The sequence below is a fragment of the Carassius gibelio genome, chromosome B3, assembly GCF_023724105.1.
Source record: "Carassius gibelio isolate Cgi1373 ecotype wild population from Czech Republic chromosome B3, carGib1.2-hapl.c, whole genome shotgun sequence".
Classification (NCBI taxonomy): domain Eukaryota; kingdom Metazoa; phylum Chordata; class Actinopteri; order Cypriniformes; family Cyprinidae; genus Carassius; species Carassius gibelio.
This window is the reverse complement of record NC_068398.1, coordinates 4,378,192-4,400,156: the sequence shown is the minus strand read 5'-3', so window position 1 is coordinate 4,400,156 and position 21,965 is coordinate 4,378,192. Positions and strand designations below refer to the sequence as shown.

The 21,965-nt window shown below is 38.4% G+C and overlaps 3 protein-coding genes across 4 annotated transcripts in view; 2 read left to right on the top strand and 1 right to left on the bottom strand.

The window, feature by feature from the left end:
- The window catches only part of LOC127952595 (contactin-3-like), a 271,167-nt gene that overhangs the window by 59,501 nt on the left and 189,701 nt on the right, over positions 1–21,965 (top strand). The window lies entirely within an intron of this gene.
- LOC127952596 (uncharacterized) lies at positions 6,206–9,079 on the top strand. Its single transcript, XM_052551236.1, has 7 exons — positions 6,206–6,293; positions 6,435–6,755; positions 6,842–7,153; positions 7,966–8,082; positions 8,415–8,474; positions 8,589–8,669; positions 8,756–9,079. The coding sequence occupies exons 1-7, from the start codon at positions 6,233–6,235 to the stop codon at positions 8,791–8,793; spliced, it is 990 nt and encodes a 329-aa protein (XP_052407196.1). The 5' UTR covers positions 6,206–6,232; the 3' UTR covers positions 8,794–9,079.
- LOC127952575 (zinc finger protein OZF-like) lies at positions 16,563–21,537 on the bottom strand. 2 transcript variants are annotated; one of them, XR_008152979.1, is made up of 3 exons: positions 21,045–21,537; positions 18,214–20,068; positions 16,563–17,502 (listed from the first exon to the last, which is right to left on the bottom strand). XR_008152979.1 is itself a non-coding variant. In XM_052551207.1 (2 exons), exons 1-2 carry the CDS (start codon positions 21,368–21,370, stop codon positions 19,183–19,185), a joined length of 1,212 nt encoding a protein of 403 aa, XP_052407167.1. In that variant the 5' UTR covers positions 21,371–21,537; the 3' UTR covers positions 16,563–19,182. The 2 variants fall into 2 exon arrangements, 1 of the variants encoding a protein (XP_052407167.1); XM_052551207.1 differs by having other exon boundaries at positions 16,563–20,068.

Sequence of the window (21,965 nt, the reverse complement as noted above, 5' to 3'; positions counted from 1 at the left end):
AATAGACCGTACCCATGTACGTATCAAAGCACCATCCGCAAATGCAGTAAACTATGTGAACAGAAAAAATACCACTCCATCAACGTTCAAGTAGTCTGCGATGCTGTAACATACTAAATGTTGTTGCACGCTGGCCCAGAGGAACTCACGATTACTTTAATTTACAAAACAGTTATTTAGGACAGCGTTTGCAAGCTGGGGGTGGTGAAAAGGAATGGCTTCTTGGTTAGTAGAAGTGTGCCCCGAATATTTTTAGTTAATTTAAATAAAGGTTCATTATATGATGCTTGCTGTAGGTGATGGGTTATGGTCTCAAAACATCGCAATGGCACGGGGTGTACCTGCTCCTTATGGACCACACACACAGCGGGAACCTGTGGGTGACGAGATGCACGCGCCAGCCCAAGCAGCGCTTCAAGCACGCCTTCAGTTGATACAACGTTTATAATGGTATAAAATCTCATTTTATTTTCTAAGTAGCTTTTGTAGTTTGCTGCAGTGGAATTCTATAATGTAAAAGTGCTTTTAACAATTGCCAAAAAGTTTTAGGGAATATTAAAATGTACCAGAAAACTGAAATTTGCCACAATAATTATTCACTTTATGCACTTCTGTGACAGCCAAGCAATGCTAACAATTTATTCAGTGACTCATTTATTTCCCGCAGGCCAGCTGCCACCTCCTTAACGGCAAGGAGGAGGGCATCTTGACTAGCGAGCGCCTCGTTGGTCAGGTCTCATACACTGGTGCGCCTCTTTGAAGGGGTATAATGAACACTGGTGGATTGGGAAGTAGACGGCTGGACTTGAGCTTCACTTGCATCTGCTGTCTGTGGATGTTCTATAAAAGCTGGAGGTTTAGAGTAGATTACTTGAATACATTCCTTAAAATAAAGATTTTGATTTAAACAAATTATCATGTTGTAATTTCTCCTGTATTAGGTCACTCTCACCCTCACTCCTTTCTATAATGCCACTCAAGCTTGCCACCTAATTGCAGCCATTCTTTCATCGAAGGCAGACAGATCAGGTGGCCCCTGCCCTCCACCAGTGTCTTTTTTCCTCTGAACTTAAATTCTTCTTTTGGCCTTGAACTTCATGTCAAACCACTTTTTTTTTTTTTTTTACTTCGGCAACCGACCGAGTTTTATGCCAGTGGATACACTTTTAAATAACACATTTTTCCTGGCTTGCACCTCCGACAGCAAAACCTTACGTTCATTATAGATAAAGTTATTTTTCTTTGTCTTTTGTTTCGGTGCCATAATTGACTTTCTCTGTACAAGTGCTACTTTGTGGAAAGCCCTTAAATGAAGCTTGTTTGGCCGTGTATTATGCTAATTACTAACCTCGTGCACACAGGCGCTCATTTAGAAGACTCCAAATTTACTAACAGAAGAACACATTTAAGAGTAAATGGAGAGTCAGCGAGAGTCTCATCTGATTGGCTACAAGAAGGTGGTGGACCTTCCCTCTCCATCACGCTTGCAAAACTCAGTCAGTGAGAGAATCGTGCCAAAATTGTAAGCGTAGAGAAAAAAATGATACATATCGGTTTATTTCAGGAACTTTTTGTCCCATGTGCACAACACGTCATTTGGACATTTGCAACAGTAAGTTTGTTTTCGCACACACAGATTGGTTCTATGCAGTTGATCTGTTTTGCAGTTCTTTAAAGTGTTAAAGTGTTCATGCTTGCAAATCACTTTTAATGCTTGCAAATCATTGTTCAAGGGCTTGCAGTACTTTTGACCATATTTTAGCGAAAACAACATGCCAAAAGTGCAAGTGCAGAAAAATGGAAGTCAGAAGAATGCAGATCATATTTGTTTTGCTTTAGCATGAAGCTGCAGTTTCACAATACTTAAATTACACTTATGAGTAACAGCAAAATGCTGCAAATAATTTTTTTCTTATGCATGAAACGCGATTTATACCTTATAGCTTATCTTGCGTGTGCAAATTTAATTTACGTTTACACTTTTATATACACTTCCACAACTCCTAACCTGCATATGCAAATCTTTATGATGTCATTTTACCTTCATACATTTATTCCAGTTTTCCAAATTCAATACTTGATTAAAATGTCTCATAAGCTTAAATGATTGGGTCTAAATAGAGAATAATTAAGTACTATTTTTGTTTGAAAACTAACAATAAAATGGCTACCAAAATAAATGTTGCTAATTGCAGTTTGACTAAAAGTAATGACAAAAACTTTGCAAAAATGCAAAAATGCGGCGGTGGGCTTTGTGTTTACATCTTTGCTGTTGTGATCTGCAAACACTGCTCACCACTGCTGGAGTTTATGATTATTAAGTGCCGGCAGTTCTATTTGCCGAGGGAATATACTGCCATATGTTATCGAACAACACCGCAGCATCACAGCAGTGTCTCTACTTCCTCCACAAACTGAGAAGAGCTAGAGCGCCGCCCCCCATCATTTATACCTTCTACCAAGGCACCATCGAGAGCATCCTGACGAGCTGCATTACTGTGGTATGGCGCCTGTAACACGTCCTGCCGAAAGACTCTGCAACGCATAGTGAGAGCAGCTGAGAAGATCATTGGTGTCTCTCTCCCCTCCCTCCAGGACATTTATGGAACCCGTCTCACTCGCAAAGCGCTCTGCATTGCAGATGAACCCACTCACCTATCACACAGCTTCTTCAGTCTGCTGCCATCAGGGAGGAGACTGCAGAGTCTCCAGACCAGGACCAGCAGACTGAAGGACAGCTTCATCCATCAGGCTGTCAGGAAGCTGAACTCGCTCCCGAACTTGCACCCCCGTCCCTCTTCTGCCCCAGGCACCACTGAACTATGACCCCCCCCCCCCCCACACACACACACATCCCCAGGTCCTTCCCCCCTCCCACTGTCATACGATGACATGCACTAGTCAGTTTGTGCAGCATTGGTCTGCTCACTACCTCATTCACCATTGAACTGATGTCATTCTACAACCTAATCAGTCAGTTTAAATAAAATAACTGCTCTCGAGCCTTTTGTCACTTTAATCAGACTGAATAAGGTTTTTTTTTTGCACTTAAAATCTTTTTATCGCCACTGTTTGTTCACTTTACTGGTTTGCACTCTGTCTGCCATGTGCCTTGTGCTGCTTTATTTAAAGGGGGGGTGTAAAGCATGCTATCAGTGCAGTGAATCAGAGCATTACTGTAACTCATGCATACAATGTCCAATCTGCCTCAGACTTCACATTTGATTAGAGTCCTGGCCTGAAGATATCTACATGCTCATATTGGTTATGGTTATAGCACCACCTACTGGTAACAGGAAGTGTCATGTTTTACACTGTTATGCACTATTAGTAACACAGTAAAATATGCCATTGTGTGCTAAACATGCTAGAATTAGTCAAGTCAAGTCACCTTTATTTATATAGTGCTTTAAACAAAATACATTTCGTCAAAGCAAATGAACAACATTAATTAGGAAAACAGTGTGTCAATAATGCAAAATTACATTTAAAGGCAGTTCATCATTGAATTCAGTGATGCCATCTCTGTTCAGTTTAAAAAGTGTCTGTGCAAGCATTTGCAATCAAGTCAACGATATTGCTGTAAATGAAGTGACCCCAACTAAGCAAGCCAGAGGCGACAGCAGCAAGGAACCGAAACTCCATCGGTGACAGAATGGAGAAAAATCCTTGGGAGAAATCAGGCTCAGTTGGGGGGGCAGTTCTCCTCTGACCAGACGGAACCAGTAGTTCAATTCCAGGCAGCAGGAAAGTCAGATTGTGCAGAAGAATCATCTGTTTCCTGTGGTCTTGTCTCGTCGGTCGTCTGAGACAAGGTCTTTACAGAGTATCTCTATCTGGGGCTCTAGTTGTCCTGGTCTCCACTTTGTTTCAGGGATGTAGAGGTCCTTTCTGGGTGCTGATCCACCATCTGGTCTGGATACATATCCGGGATCTGGGTCACTGCAGTGAGCATCTTATCTGGATACAGACTGGATCTGGTGGCTACGGTGACCTCGTAATAAGAGAGAGACAGACTAATATTAGCGTATATGCCATTCTTCTAAAGATGTAGCAAGTACATTGGATGTTGCCGGTTCCAGTTTACCTTATTAATGCAGCCTAAAAATCCTTTAGCGGATTTGGATATTAGAAGCACATTAGTGTGTTATGTATAAGCCAGGTTAAAGAGATGGGTCTTTAATCTAAATTTAAAATGCAAGAGTGTGTCTGCCTCCCGAACAATGTTTGGTAGGTTATTCCAGAGTTTATGAGCCAAATAGGCAAATAGATCATACTTCCTGCTTCTAGTAAGAACACTTGTGCTGCATTTTGGACTAACTGTAGTTTGTTTACTGAGCGTGCAGAACACCACCCAATAAAGAATTACAATAATTTAACCTTGAGGTCATAAATGCATGGATTAACTTTTCTGCATTTGAAATTGAAAGCATAGGCCGTAATTTAGATATATTTTTGAGATGGAAAATTTTACAAATGCTAGAAATGTGGCTTTCTAAGGAAAGATTGCTATCAAATAGCAGACCTAGGTTCCTAACTGATGATGAAGAATTGACAGAGCAGCCATCAAGTCTTAGACAGCGTTCTAGGTTATTACATGAAGAGTTTTAGGTCCTATCATTAACACCTCTGTTTTTTTTTCAGAATTTAGCAGTAAGAAATTACTCGTCATCCAGTTTTTATATCGACTATGCATTCCATTAGTTTCTCAAATTGGAAAATAACAGTGTAACAGTGAAAGCTAACACCATGTTTCCTTATGATATCTCCCAAGGTTAACATGTAAAGCATGAAGAGTAATGGCCCTAGTACTCAGCCTTGAGGTACTCCATATTGCACTTGTTATTGATATGATACCTCTTCATTCACTGCTACAAACTGATGCCCAAACTTCACACGTTTGATAGGTGTTATGTCCTGAACAAACACCTGTGCCCAAATTCAGTTATAGTTATAGCGCCACCTGCTGGCAACAGAAAATGGCTTATTTTAAACTAACTTAACATGCAATGTCTGATCTGGCCCAAACTTCACATGTTTGATGAGTCCTGGGCTGAAGACATCTACATGCCTATATTCAGTTATAATCATAGTGCCACCAGGAAATTTTGCAGAAATATTTACCTTTTTATGAGCATATTTCCCAACATTCGCTGTTCTCCTATGGTGAGCCCGGTGTGAGGGCCCTTTCATGACTGATTGCAGCTTTAAGGGCACCTATTATGCAGAAAAATAAATTAAAAATAAGATATTAATAATAATAAAAATGTTTTAAATAAAATTAAGAAATACTTTTAAATGGTGTTTGGATATAAAATGAGGGTTGACTGTGTGTGAACACAACCACCCTAAAATGATAAAAATCAACCTAACACGACTTTTTTATCACCTATAAATGGGTGCACATAATTTTTTCAGCCTGGTTCTCATAAGAGAAGCTGGAGATCTGGTTTGGTCCTCACACTACATATAGTGTGACCCATTAAATATAACTATAAAACACACATTATTAATACTGATTACATTATTGCACTTTTTTATTTAGTTTTTTTAAATAATATATGTGATCAAAATATTGACTATCAAGTAATTGAAAATTATTGTTTTGACAATAGGGTTGAGATCATGAATATGAGGCAGCAACCCAGGATGTGTCACTTCACATCATCAGGCTAATCTGGGTTCAGAGATGATCACTGCTCTTCTGCGGTCAAACTCACATTTCCAAGCTCTCATCTCTAAAAACACTAGCGCTGCTATAATTAATACACTATTTTAGTTATGAAAGTGTACAATGTCTGTCAACCATCTTAGCATTGTAAGATAGTCTCGACTCTGGATAGATGATAAACACCACTGTTAAACTTTATAAAGATTCCATAATCACAATAATTGTAATAATTTGCACACACAAAAAAAACAACAAACACATGATCTTTATATGCTTCAGCTGCTCTGTAGTTTTTTTTTGTGTGTGTGTCAATGCATCATTGATGAATCTTATGGTTCAGGTGAGATTCAGAGCAAATAGAAATGGTTACAGTGTGAAGATCAGATAGAAAACGGAAACACTGAAATGCAGTGACATACTGTCAGTCAAATGCAGCTCGTGCAAGGAATAAACACTCAGTCGATCAGACCAGAGGAAGTTAAAAACCACAGGAGGAGCTGAGAATATTTAAATAAAGAGTTAAGAGAATATAATGAAGAGGAAGACTGACAGAAAGAGAAGATGGCTGATAAGTGTCACTTGTGTCTGCTGGGACTGATCTTTCTCTCTTCACTTCTCACAGGTAAAGACATCTATTTTCTGTAGGATCTGAATATTCTGTTGTTTTTTACGCTGGTATGCTTCATGTTTTCATTTATTAATATATAACAATGATTACTCATTGTTATCATTGTTTTTGTTATATAATGTTTTTGTGTTTCAGGTTCCAGTGGAGTGAATGAGACTTCTGTGTTCATCAGTTCTGGTGAAGATGTCCGTCTGCCCTGTAATAATGCTCTTTCTGACTGTAAATCAACTACATGGAACTATGAAAGATTCAGAGATTCAGCAGCAGTTGAACTGTTTGCTGGGGGGAGAAAGAAGACAGACATAGAGAAACATGAGAGACTGAGTCTGGGGTCTGACTGCTCTCTGAACATCAACAATGTCACAAAACGAGATGGTGGACTTTACTTCTGCAGACAATATGTGAATAATGAACAACAGGGAACTGATGCTCGTGTTTATCTTCATGTTCTTCATGGTAATTTTATGTAGTCAGTTTAAAAAGAGGAATTTCTGCATTTAAACTCCCATGATGATTGAAGAGTCTGTGATTCTGTGTTTCAGTCTCTTCTTCATCCTCACAGACTGAGGTCAGTGCAGGCCGCTCTGTGACTTTTTCCTGTCAGTTTAATTCATATGCTGGGGTCACTTGTGACGATTGGATCCGTTCTGAGCGAATTGAGTTGTTCTGGGTGAACCAGGGTGGTGTTAAACTGACAAACTCAGACTCCAGATATCAGATATCAGCTCCAGGTCACTGTATCATCTCTCTGAATACAACAATCCTGAATGAAGTTGACAACAGAGAGTGGAGATGCAATGTTACTCAAAGAAATCAGCTCCAAACCTCAACCACATATACTGGCAAGAGTTCAGGTGAGAAAACAATGCCACAAGACAGTTTTAGACCACAATGTCATAAAGTCAGTAACACTATAAGGACTATTAATATCATTGAAGCAGAACATTGAGGAACAAAAGCTTCTTCCAGTCTGACAGAAAAGAACACAACTGGCGTAAATATTAACAGACCTAAAAGTGATGGTGTTTATAATAATGAAGGAATTGAAACTTGACACGAACCTTTCTTGAGTAGACTTAATGAAATAAAGTGTTCAATGAAAGTTAAGTGTTAAGTGTTGCACTTTCGAGTAAAGGGAAAGACCTGTTTGTGTTTAGTGTTCGGTTATTTTGTGCTTTTCAGAAAGTGTCTGTTATGCTGGTGTTTTTGTGGTTTCTTACATAGACTGACAGTCTGACACATGTAAAAGGTCAGTTTCAGGAATCATTAGAATTAATAATATCATTCATACTGGACAATTTGAAGGTAGCACTTTATTTTACAGTCCTGTTCCCCATGTACATACTATGTACTTATTATAGTAATTACAATAACTATGTAATAATTAGGTACTAACCCTGAACCTACCCCTAAACCTAACCCTACGCCATGTAGTTACCTTGTATTACCAGAACTTTCTTAGATAAATACACTGTAAGTACACAGTAAGTACACGTACTGTAAAATAAAGTGCAGCCGGTTTATGGTTTAACTCTCATATAAAGGAAGCTTAAAATATATAGTAACACCTCTCTTCCCAACAACTGACACTGTAAACACTGATGATGAAATAAACTGTGTGTTGTGTAATTATCAAGTATGAAAATGTGGTATTACTGTCCTGCAGATGATGAACCTGAACATTCAACTTCTGGAGCTTCAGATTTAACGACACTGACTCCAGTCAGCAGCTCAAACTCCGAGACGACATCAAGACACACTCCAACAGCAGCTGATATACAAGGTTCATCATCTCTCTCACACATCAGCAGTCTCTCACTTCACTGCTTTACAAATGATGAATCAAATGATCAACCTGCTAATTCATGAGTTCAGGATTGATAAACATTTACGCATTTAAAATGTTTTCATACATGGCCATATGTTTTAGATGTGGTCAATTCATAAATATTCGACATTTAAGTGTTCATGCAGACTTATAGATGTCACGCTTTACACACAAATATCTGTAATTGCATAATGATGTAATAGATGATAGACTCATGTTGTAGTGGAAGTTCATTTATCATTTCTGTGATGTGAAATTTTCTTTATATGTTCATTATGTCATATCAGACATGATCACAGATCCAGCAGAAACTGAAGTCAAAAGGACTGCTCGTTTATTATTCAGAGGTACTGTATAACACTTCTTTTCATTTTTTGTTGTTTTATACCTTTGATTTGATTCCCAGTTTCACAGATTGAGTCTGTGCTTAATCTTGTTTATTTCTCTCATCTTTCCTGCAGTGATTGTGATTATTGTTGAGTGTGCAGTGTTTGCTGCTCCTACTGTGATTCTTCTTCAGATCATCTGTGACAGAAGAGCTGGTGAGTTGTTCAGTTTCACAGTATCTGCAACATTATTTAAATACCCAAAACTTATTTTGAGGATTGTTCATTTTTATTCTTCTCAGAAAACAAAGCAAAACGTCCCACCACGAAGAAATACTGATAACATCCATTTGTACCTAAATGGGTGTGTTTTTTTTTTTTTTACCAGGTGATTTTTTTTATACTCATCTTATGGATATTTGCATGAGGTGTTCACAGTAATTTTCTTGTGTTTGGCGTATAAACTGCTTTAATTACAGTAGTAAATACAGTACTGTACACACTGACTGTACAATAATCTCTGTTCTGCGTGATGGAGCTGCTTTTGGGCTTCTTTTATGTTCTCTGTTTGTTCCTGTTTTTTAGAATTCATTTATATTTTGTACGATTGCTACTAATGTTTTTAATAAACCCTCTGCAATTGTATATAATATTTTGTCTTTGCTAAAATATTTCTTAAAAAACTAGTGACTTCCCTTCATGGGCTGGTAATGTGAGGAAGTGTTAAACTGAAGCAGATCATCTATTGCACAAGCAGGAATCCTCCAAATCTCCACACGATGAGTCAGTTAATATACATTTTTATTGGCATGTGGGCGCAAATATATTTGCCATTTAAACGATGTGGCGCTGGACGGCAAAATGCGAACAGTGCCGGACTTAAACTAGCAAAGTCGTGGGGAAGTCGTGGGTTCCCCTAGTGTTGTGGGTTCGAATCTCGGGCCATCAATACCACAACTTAGGTGCCCTTGAGCAAGGCACCGAACCTCCAATGGCTCCCCAGGCGCCGCAGCATAAATGGCTGCCCACTGCTCCAGGTGTGTGTTCACTGCTCTGTGTGAGCACTTTGGATGGGTTAAATGCAAAGCATGAATTCTGAGCATGGGTCACCATACTTGGCTGAATGTCACTTCACATTCACGCACATTTCACGCAAACACACTTGTGCGTCGCATTGCCTCGGGTGTATGATAGGGCCCTATACAGGCAAAGTCTGATGCTAATCTAATTCTGTGCAAGTCCTGCCCATCCAGACACAAATGGACCGATGAAAGCAGCTAGTGAGCAGCCAATCAGACTGAGCTGATGTATAGTGACCCACACACAGAATTTGTGCTCTGCATTTAACCCATCCAAAATGCACACACAGCAGTGAACACACACACACCCGGAGCAGTGGGCATAATTAATGCTGCGGCGCCTAGGGAGCAGTTGGGGTTCAATGCCTTTCTCAAGGGAACCTCAGTCGTGGTATTGCCAGCCTGAGACTCAAACCCGCAAGCTTAGGGTTAGGAGTTATACTCTCTAACCACTAGGCCACGACTTCCCCTTAGAAAATGTAATAAATAAAATTAGTGGGCATAATAAAAGAGAAGATTTGAAATTAGGACTTAGGTAAGTTACAGTTATCTGCTCACATTCCATTATCGTTTTATAGAAATTTAAATCAAACGTAGTTCAGATGAATATTGATTTAATTATAATTCTTAAAGAGTCTGAACTCATTCCATTGTTTACTGAAAGAAGTTTAATGGCATACAGCAGCTCACAGAAAGAAAAAGCAGAAGTGCCATCAGAATTAAACCCCAACAATGAGATCACAGCTCTGAAACTATACAGCTGCTATAATTAATACACTATTTTAGTTACGAAAGTGTAGAACGGCTGTCAACCATCTTAGCATTGCAAGAAAGACTTGACTCTGGAATAGATATTAAATATCACTGTAAACTTTAATATGGAATGATGATTCCATAATCACTTTTATCATAATTTGATTATGATAATTAGATTCTCTTCTGACACTTAAATTTGTGGAATTCAATGAGGAGCGTGGGACTTTTGTGAGAGTTTGGAGTATCATGAGGAGTTTGTCATCCTCATACAGCCTGAACTCAATGCCAGTCAATACTTTATACTTAATGTCAAAAAACAAAAACATGCATCTTGTCTCATAGAGGGCAGTGTTGTCAGAATCAGCACTGACAGCTGTGGTGTCTGTCTTATGAAGAAACAAACTGAAAGGCATGCGGGATCATATCCACCAAAAAATTCTGTCATTTTAGCAGGAATGCTTCTACATCTGACCCTCTCTGTGGCAGATCTTGATTTGTCTTCACTCATATCTCCAAAAGGTTTGATCATTATTGGATAGAGGCAAGATCATATAAGACAGCATCGTATATCTCACTAATCAAACACATCTGTTTCAGCCATCAGTTCATCAGTTGAGAATCCAATAGGTGTCAAAAGCAGATATTCAGCATGTACAATGTTGTCCAAGAACTGGTTCGGGAACCACTGCTCTAAAACATCTAAAAATGCAGAAATGAATGTACTTTAGCTACACCAGGTTCCTCATTCCTGCTCCTGGAGAACCATCATAGAGCTCTAACTACACTAAACAAAATTATAAACGCAACACTTTTTCTTTGCCCCCATTTTTCATGAGCTGAACTCAAAGATCTAAGACTTTTTCTATGTACACAAAAGGCCTATTTCTCTCAAATATTGTTCACAAATCTGTCTAAATTTGTGTTAGTGAGCACTTCTCCTATGTTGAGATAATCCATCCACCTCACAGATGTGGCATATCAAGATACTGATTAGACAGCAGGATTATTGCACAGGTGTGCCTTAAGCCCCTTTCACACTGCGAAGTGTTCCAGCAATTGTTCCCGGGTCGCTAGATTTTGCACTTTCACACTGCCAGTGATTACCCGGAATATGTGCGTACGTTCACACACAACCCGTAAAGGTCCCGTAACTACACGTGACATCAGGGCGTGACGTGTAATGTACGAATCGAAAACGTTAGGAACGTTGGTGAAACGATCTCGCAGAAAGTGAGGAACTAACTGATCTCTGCTTCATTACAGTTTGCACATATTTTTTTGTTGCGAACGTTTATCTTCCTTCAAAACAGCCGGTAAAAGAGTTGTGCAATAACGTGCGTCATCACTACGACACGCCATTAGATCTGGCTTTTGTTCAGACAGCGCTCATCCTGGGATTGAACACGGCAATGTTACTAGGTCCCCGACCCGGGTTCAATGCCGGAATCAATCCCGGGACGTGTTTGCGTTCACACAGAAGGCAGAGCATCCCAAACATGCTCAATGGTTGACATGTCCAGTGAGTATGCTGGCCATGCAAGAACTGAGATGTTTTCAGCTTCTAGGAATTGTGTACAGATCCTTGTAACATGGGTTCTCAGGATCTCATCACTGTATTTCTGTGCATTCAAAATGCCATCAATAAACTGCATCTGTGTTCGTTGTCCATGACATACACCTGCCCATACCATAACCCCACTGCCACCTTTGGCCACTCAACCCAAAATGTTGACATCAGCAAACCGCTCACCCACACAATGCCATACACTCAGTGTGCCATTTGCCATCAAATGTGAGCATTTTCCGGTTTGAGATTTTCCAATTGAGATCCCAGTTGAGAACAATGAGCATGCAGATGAGCTTCCCTGAGATAGTTTCTGACAGTTTGTACAGAAATTATTTGATTATGCAAACCGATTGTTTCAGCAGCTGTCTAGGTGACTGTCTCAGACGATCTTGAAGGTGAAGTTGCTGGTGCGGTTACACATGATCTGTGGGTGTGAGGCCGGTTGGATGTACTGCCAAATTATCTGAAACGTCTTTGGAGACAGCTTAAGGTAGAGAAATGAACATTCAATTCATGGACAACAGCTCTGTTGGACATTCCTGCAGTCAGCGTGCCAATTGCATGCTCCCTCAAAACTTGCAACATCTGTAGCATTGTGCTGTGTGATAAAACTGCATATTTTAGAGCGGCCTTTTATTGTGGCCAGACTAAGGCACACCTGTGCAATAATCATGCTGTCTAATCAGCATCTTGATATGCCACACCTGTGAGGTGGATGAATTATCTTGGCAAAGATGTGCTCACTAACACAGATTAAAACAGATTTGTGAACATGAAATCAGTAAAATAAACACTTTAGATAAAAAGCAGCAATGACAGCAATAGTCAATTTGTAAAACATTTGCAGCAACTATAGAAAATATTTATACAGAAGGAAAAAATTGAGTTTCAGTTACTGAAACCCATTTAAAGAAAGAAGAGGAACTGATATCTGAATGTATGACAGCATCATTTGTCCAAACTGAGAGATGATCTCAGATATGTGTGTGTTAAACCACAGTTTCCACAGCCAGCAGTAGCATGCTTCACAAAATACTAGAAATCGAGTCACAACACATAGATACGAGATACAAAATTTACAGTGCTGTAAAAATTCAGGTTTATACACACCAACATTTACACACAGTATTTTGCTCTTTCAGATAAACATCTGAATGTCTGTTCATAGTCCCGATATCCACCTTATTTTTACTGTAAGACAAATTAGTAAATTCTGTGAGTCTAGTTTCCAGTGTCATCTGCTTCCAGCTAGCTTTAGCTGTACAAAATTGCCCATGGACATCCCTGTGCATCCAATGGACGGAGGGAGAAGGTCGGAGTAGAGTTTAGCATTTATAAACTCTTACTCATACGCATACCACTGCCTGCTGATGCTTTAGATTGCTTTTAAATGGAAAAGCCAATAACCACTGGTAATGATATGTTGTCTTCATAATAATAGCATAGCATAGGGGAAGACATGGCCTACTGTTTAGAAAATCGGACTAGTAATCCAAAAGTTGCGAGTTCGAGACTCAGGCCAGCAAGAATTGTAGGTGGGGAGTGAATGTACAGTGCCGTCACTGTCGTCACTGTCGTCGCTCCGGTTTTATATCCCACCGGTCTCGAGTCCCACGGAGGAGATGGAGGGATATGAAACGGAGCCACGACAGTGACGGATGAGAGAGGACCAGGCCTGGATTTTAGTTGTGTTTGGTTTTTATTTGTGCGTGTCAGTCGTCCGTGAGGGGCTGATGCGCTGTTTTGTATTTATTTTGTCATTATTAAATCTTATTTGATTGTCCGCCGATTTTAGTTCCTGTTCCCACGTCTCTCGGCCCCGCCCCACTCGTCACAATATTTTTTACAGAATTTGCTCAGCATATGTATAAATGTTACTTTTATTCTATTATCATAACACTGTACAGCTAATCAGCATGTGACACAATAGGCCACCAATCCGGGTACAGTTGATACACTGTGTCTCAACTGTAACCTACTTACATTAGGGCTGTGAATCTTTGGCAAGGCAGCGATTCGATTACGATTCATAGGTTTTCGATTCAAGAACGATTTTTGCAAATTTAGAACGATTCAATTCGATTCGATTCACAATTCAATTAGATTCGATTCTGCATTCTTTAAGCGCATTCACGGGATTATTTAAATGTTTCTACTAAATTCTTTAAATGCTTAGTCAGGGGGCAAAGTACAGTAGCATTATTGTTAGAGAACCATAGGTTAGAAAAAAAAAAAAAACTTTTGTCCATTGTTAAATGCGTGTTTAATGATGCGACATGGCATACGTAAAAATGTATGTAAGCCAAGTTTTTGTTTTATATACTAGGCTACATTTAATTAGCAATTATTTACATTTTCTGCACAGAATAAGGTAGAAAATATACTTTATAGTTGCTGTACTGTAATAAATGTCAATTAGCACTGCATCATTCATAAATTGTTTGTGGCGCTCTTATTTCAGGGTCGTTGTTAATGCTGTGGTTAATTTTCCTTCGTATATTCAGTTCATCCGCATTGTTTAAAACATTTATCATTCAATTGAGATATGTGGTCAGGAGACATGAAAAATAAGGAGAAATTTCACCAAATTTGACGTGGATCATCTTCAGACCATACTGGCAAAAAGTTATGGATTTTGTATCGAAACACAAAACCGTTTTCGCATACCACCGCAACGAAATGGAGGCATCATGCCAAAATGACACTTCAGGCTGTATCTCTGCAATGCTTTAGCATATTGACAATAAACTTTTTGTGTGTTATTGTCATCTCACACAGAACACAACAAAATTATTTGATTACAGCACCACCTGTTGGTCAAAAGTGATAGGCCTTTTAATCTCATTACTACTGGTTGTATTTATGATTTTTCAGCCATTTCAATTACAATCATCCTAAAATTGGTTTAATTGCTCATTTTTGCACTTCGTGTAATGCTCCATACCATGCTTAGCTCCTAAATTTGCCGCTGGAGTGCTTGCCCCATAATTGCTGCTTGCAGCTATATTTAATAGTGTTTTCACTATACTTTGGATATTAATATCCAACGCAGATTTGATGTTAAACGGCTCCTTCAGTGAATCGCAGTGATCAGCCGTGAAACAGTGATTCTGTTGAAATCCCCTTTAAAATCTTAAATTATTCCCTTTGAGCTAAATTGACCTGTTTTCCTTACACACATTATTCAAAATGAAAGTACATCTACCTTAAACTTAAAATGCATACTATAAACAAAATAAAAGTTGTGATATTACTTTTAGCTTGCATACCTGTTGCCAAGAACTAGAGTGGCTAAGTTGTGCACATTTATATGTCACAAGCTTCAAATCGGAATTGATTTTTTTTTCTCACAGTGTTTCTCACTCTTTGCACATAATAACCACTCTCCTACACAGTTCTTTATTTGTTTTTTTACGTAGCCACTGTAATCAGGAGGCATTCACAGACAATCACAGCAGATTGTGTTTTGCCTTTGGATGATCAGACAGTTTCTTCAACATGTTTTACATTTTTTAAACCTTAGGTGGGTGGTACTGTCCCACATATGGGATTCTTATTTCCGTGCCACCTCACATTGCTGTCAAATTCAAACTCTGTTTTCGCGCGTTGGCTGGTGCTGAGCTAGACAGAGATGTGCACTGCACTTGTCATATTCTCACAACAATCAGTTCAGTTTATTGTCCCCTAAGGGAAACTTGTCTTACAGATAGGTAAACTGGTATGGCTGAAGGGACAGACAGGAGTTCAAGCAACCCCTCTGGTGGGGGATTGGAAGTCTTACCCCGAGCACAGACTGAAAAGTCCAAAACAAAAGGCGGAAGACGTTGTGCAGCACAAATCTGTGAAGGAATGTTCCGAAGTGAAGTAAACTTCAACAGCTTTCCCCTGCTGAGGGAGTACTGTGTAGGGAGCATGTCAATCGGAACAAAGTGCACGGATTGCATGCATGCATTCTTACAAGCTGATTATCTGAATCAGATGTATTAACAGAGAGACATGCAAAATATGCAGAGCAGGGACGTGAGGACTGGAAGTGACTGCAACCATTGTTATAAAATATATAACAAAATGATTTAATATACCATTTTGTTTTATGCAGTATGTGTGTAAAAATGTCCATAAACTGTTTTTCCTATTAAACACAGTGTATCATTACACTATCTAAATTGCATACTAATGTGTTGCTGTTGGGACAGCATGTTGAAAAAAGAAACCGTCATAATGGCAGTAATAATTGGCCATATTTTAATAATATCTAATATTTCATGACAAAATTGATATAGCTTATAATTTATTTCTCTCAAAACGCATAATGAAAATGCTTTTAGTCCTGGTGTCTTCTACAATGGACATGTATGTAAATGACAGGAAGTCATGTTTTAATTTGAAAGCCACCATAACATTTTCCTGAGATGTTGCTTCATAACAAACAATTTTAAGGATGTGATTTTTTTTTTCAAGACGTAGGAGAGGGTGTAGTCATGGTGAAACTTAAAACATTTAGTAATACCTAAAAAGCCCTGAATATGCTTTGTACATGACATTCAGACAATAATGTGGCATGTGAGGTCTCAGAGAAATTCACTAAAATATAATGTCCACGACAGAGGCAACATTTCCATACCTGTGATATAACAGGAGGAACCAAAAATCCGGAGAATAAAACACGAAGAACAAGAAGGCTGGTTATTTTTCATTCATCTTTAATGACATTTTGTGGTACATCCACATATAATTTATGTATAAATAAGATCTTAACTGTCATTAAATTGACAGTTATAATTAGACAATTATGGCATGGACAAATATGGATAGTGAAACCACCATAAACATAAAGCATAAAGAACATAGACATGTTTAGAATATGGTACATGTATTTACAAAGAACTTAATTCATGTCTGTTAATGTCTAAAAGAAAAATCAGGTTCGCCTTACTTCTCTTTCTTTGTTCTTTACTTACACAAGACTATTTACATTTCCACATGACTGGGAGGTAATTTCTTCTGAACGCACTTGTTCTAAACATTGACAGCCAATGTGGAAATTTTGGAAATTATTATTATTATTATTTAAAAATTTTGACAAATTCATTTGACAATGGATAAAAAATAAATATGTAAAATAAACATACTTTAGATGACAAAGTATTTTTCACTAATAAATAAATATTAAATATCAAATTAAAAGGGAAGTAAACACTGTTACCAGCAGAGCACTCAGTATTCTGGGAAGTTTGTGTGCATAGGGAATCATATTTTTCAAAGCCAGGGTGACACCCATTTTACATACAGCACACAGTGAAAATGACATGAATATGACAGTATGCAAATGCATAAAGCGTAGCATAATTTGAAATCACAAGTTTAAAGTTTAAAGCATTCAATTCACATGGACTAACCTTCAGACAGAGAACACATGATCATTCTGGATAAAAGTACACACTTCGCAAGATCTCAGAGCTGGATTTGACTAAATTTGCAAGGTTTTTGAAATGTAATGTTTATTAGTCATTCAAAGATTTGTTTAAATTATATAAAAGTGTATTTGCTTAATACTGATGGCAAACGAGAATGTATTATAATGTTTGCCTATTATTACTAATAATATAATACTTTGTGTATACATTAATTCCTTTGTTGAACCATCCTATCAGATTATTAGACAGAACCGTTAACTACGACAGTAAACAAGAGGGAGAATTGTGAGCACTGTTCTGAACACTGTTAAAATAAAAGTCCCATCATGAACATCATCCAAACAGAAAATGAATGGGTCGATGCCAATATTTAAAAGATTGCAAATATCGGCCGATATATCAGCCTTGGTGATATATCGGTCAAGCACTATTCATGTCTATTAAACACATGGAAAAAAGTACATAAAAAAACATTCCCATTACTTCTCTTTCTTTGAACTGAGCCAGTTGCTCAAACAGACAAGCCTATTTACATGTTCAGATGACAGGCCACCTTGCGTTTTCTGAACAACATGCCCTAATAGTGAAAACAATCTTTCGTTAGGTATGTATGTGGCAGGTGTTGCCAAGTATCTGCATGCAAGGAAGGCCATCTCACTGTGTGCCCCTTCATGTTTGGACCACCACTGCAGGGGACAGTCCTCTATCCCAACAGAGGACTCTGCCTTGTAGCACTCCACACATTTCTCAGTACAGTCCTCTCCATCATTAGATGAAGATTCTGGGACAGACACGAGACAAGCTTTCTTCTTAGGTGGCTCAGTTGTCCCTCAAAGAAGGTTTAACTTTGATTCTCGCCGAAGTTTTGTTGTTGGTGCTCCACCATGTTCTGGAGATGCCGTGTTTGATTGTGAACCAAAACTACTATGTTTGGACACAACTAGAAATCAGTGGTTAAGTTGCAGTTCAACACAAATATTCAGATGTGTCAAGCACATTTTATGGAGGACTAAGACCTAGCCTACAATGCCGGTGGCTGTTTCTATAAAGTGGATCAATTTAAACTTTGCAAGGACAGTCTAGTGCTTCTGACTTACAGACTGCAAATATGTTTTCATATTTTAAGATTTTGCCATTGACTATTCAAACGCGAGTTTTGAGCAGTGTAGAGTAGCTCGTTTGTCGTTTCGTTGTCATTTCTCGGAACACAAATGCAGACATGGTTTTATGTTTATACAGCGTGATATGCAATGCAACACAACAGTATAAGTCATTATAATCAGTAATTATGTCCCCACTGGATGCAACAAAGGCATCACTTGTAATGGGTTTTTATTGGTTTTGTCTTGTCGTGTAAGCATTATAACCGGGACGCGGCATCACAGTATGTTCAAGGGGCGTAACATTTCTGTCACACCTGAGGCATTCAGCCAATCACAATGCATTGTATTGTCAGTCAATCAGAGCACACCTCGTTTTAAAGAACGATGAGCTTTTTAAAAATTGACACATTTCAGAAAGGCAAGGCATGGAAGAGAAACAATGAACAGTGTGGAAAATAATGTTTTTTTTAACCTTAAACCACAAATTTCATTACACCAAATACATAAAATAATGTTCTTTTTAGCAATGTCCTATGATCACTTTAATACTAATTTATTATTCTAATTTGATCAGTTAACGATTAATGTATTGGATTAACAAGCAGCATTTGTATACATGGATGTAATGTATAGGTAGTCTATTATTATAAAAATGTATTCTGTAAATTCAGTTTACTTGCACTGTAAATTCCGGGCTGTCATCTAAAGCTTTACGAAATCTCCTTCCACACAGAGGACTGACACGGGCGCCCCATAGTGGTGACCCTGAGGAAAGACATGGGGGTTTCAATTTGTAGGAACTGTCTGTTAAGGCATCTCTCTAGTGTGAATCCTCCTGTGATGATTAAATCCTCGTTTACAGGTGAAACTCTTTCCACACTGAGAACAGGTGAAAGGTTTTATATGAATTAACATGTGATTCTTAAGGTTTTCATTACATGTGAAACTGTTTCCACACTGAGAGCAGCTGAAAGGCTTTTCCCCACTATGGATTCTGATGTGTTTCATAAGGCTTACTTTATGTTTGAAAGACTTTCCACACTGAGAGCAACTGAAATGCTTTTCTGAAGAGTGACTAACCACATGATCATTAAGGTGTCCTTTCTGTGTAAAGCTCTTTCCACACTCAGAGCACCTGTAAGACTTTATCCCAGTATGAATTAACATGTGTGTCTTCAGATTTGTTTTACGTGTGAAAGTGTTTCCACACTGAGAGCAGCTGTAAGGCTTTATTCCGGTATGAATTAACATGTGTGTCTTCAGATTTGTTTTACGTGTGAAAGTGTTTCCACAGTGAGAGCAGACGAAAGGCTTTTCTGAAGAGTGCGTTAGCAGATGATCCTTAAGTTGCCATTTCTGTGTGAAACTCTTTCCACACTGAGAGCAGCTGTAAGGTTTTATTCCAGAATGAATTAGCATGTGTTTCTTAAGGTTTGCTTTACGTGTGAAAGTGTGTCCACACTGAGCGCAGCTGAAAGACTTTTCCTCACTATGAATTCTGATGTGTTTCATATAGCGTCCTTTCTGTTTGAAAGTGTTTCCACATGGAGAGCAGCTGAAAGGTCTTTCGACATCTGTTATTTGAATGCTGCAACTCACTGATTTTTCTCCAGCAGTGATATTATGATCTTTCTGATGCTGATGTTTCTTCTCCACCTCATTCAGATCTCTTCTTCTTTCACTTTCATTGGGCCTAAAATGAAAACATTAAAGTGATGAAAATCAATTGGAACAAAACAGTTTGGTGAACTCTGACCTGCGAATTCGCATCATGTGCAGCAGTGGGACCAGTAGATCGATGTGTCACTGTGTGACCTCTCTGTACAGAAATTCAAAAATGGATGAAGTGCTAATTTTAGCCATAGCACAGTGTCCTATTTTATATAATACATCTTTAAAAACAAGAAGCTGCATGGTTCGCAGTATCAATGGAAACATATGGTACATTTGAATGAGGACACATTTGATATTTTTTTATTGCTTAGTGTGTATATATATACATATATTTTACCTATAGAGAGAGACAGAGAGATATACATTTTTGCTCATATCGCCCATCACTATTTTTGGGGTTTACTAACCTTCTAATATCTTTCTTGTGCTGAAGACATAAGATAACATTTTGAAGAATGTGGGTAACCAAACAGTAGCTGGCGCACATTTGATAGTTGGAAAAATACTATGGAAGTCTGTTCAACTGTTTGATCATACACCTTATTCAAAATAACATTTATCATAACATCTTAGTATTTTCTTTTTTCTTTTTTTGGCAGAATGAATTTCACATCATTTTTGTAGCATAAACTCTAGCATACCACATCCAATTTTCAAAAGTCTTGTGAACAAGTCTTGTGTGTGTGTCATGGCCTATATTATTTGAATTTGTAACAAAACAAAAAAACATTACATCGATGTTGTTTTCTTAAAGACAACATTGATGAAAAAAAAAATACATTAAAGCTGCTCACATATTATTATTGCACAATTTGTGCCGAATATAGAGTAATCAGACTTTAGTCATTATGTTTTTAATAGATTAAAAAAAGTGTCAGGGCATGTCAAAACTTATCCATGGCCCCAAAACACCCTCAGACCCCAGAGGTTTAAAGCATTCTAAGACTAATGTCCCACAAACAGTCATCAAACATGAATGAACAATAAACACCAACCTTCTGGTTCCTCGTGTTTTATTCTCCATGGGTTGTGGTTCTGGTTCCTCCTCTTTTATTCTCAACATTTTTGGTTCCTCATCATTTAATCTGCAGGTTTCTGGTTCCTCCTGTTTTATTCTCCTGGTTTCTGGTTCCTCGTGATTTAATCTGCAGGTTTCTGGTTCCTCATCATTTAATCTGCAGGTTTCTGGTTCCTCATCATTTAATCTGCTGGTTTCTGGTTCCTCTTGTTTTATTCTCCGGGTTTCTGGTTCTTCGTGTTTTATTCTCAGTTTTTCTGGTTCACTCGAGTTCTCTTCACTCTCCTCTTTAACAAACATCATCTTCACAGCAGCAGATCTCAATTCAGATGTTCTTCCAGATATTCCGGCTGGAGGATGAAAATATTATTTGCTGACCGGATTCAAAAACTGTATTTTTATATTAAAAGGGACATTTATTTGTATTAAACCAGCATTAAGTCAAACAGATAGCGCGGTGAAACTAACCTTCTTCCTCTGAGGTTTTAGAGTTGTTTCTCAAACAAACGTGTGTGTAATGGCGCGACCCGCTGGACTGGAGAGAGGCGCGGCGAGAGAAGGGAATCTGATTTGTGCGTCTACGTGCGCTGATTTGTTTTAAAGACGATCTGCACAAATAAATGAAAATGGATTAAATAGACTCTAATAACGCCTCAAATTCGTATTCATGAGTGAGGATTAGATGAGAAATCCGAGCGAATTATTCGTCAAATATGTTATTGAAAAAAAACAGCAGCATTCCATTTCGAACGTTCACTCACATTATGTATTGGAACGAATCCAATCACGCCGCACTACGAGCAACAATCACATGCCGCTCTGCGAGCCCGTGTAGCACTAATAAGGGCCCTAAGGGACTTAGGCATTATCTTGCCCCAAGCTTAGCTGATGGCATGAG

Bases quoted from the DNA above. Each gene is read 5' to 3' on its own strand.
- LOC127952575 (XM_052551207.1), bottom strand. From the start codon at position 21,370: ATGATGTTTGTTAAAGAGGAGAGTGAAGAGAACTCGAGTGAACCAGAA. The intron at 20,069-21,044 runs GTTGGTGTTTAT...TTTTCATTTTAG, and splicing joins AAAACACGAGGAACCAGAAG to GCCCAATGAAAGTGAAAGAA.
- LOC127952596 (XM_052551236.1), top strand. From the start codon at position 6,233: ATGGCTGATAAGTGTCACTTGTGTCTGCTGGGACTGATCTTTCTCTCT. The intron at 6,294-6,434 runs GTAAAGACATCT...TTTGTGTTTCAG, and splicing joins TCTCTCTTCACTTCTCACAG to GTTCCAGTGGAGTGAATGAG. The intron at 6,756-6,841 runs GTAATTTTATGT...TCTGTGTTTCAG, and splicing joins TTATCTTCATGTTCTTCATG to TCTCTTCTTCATCCTCACAG.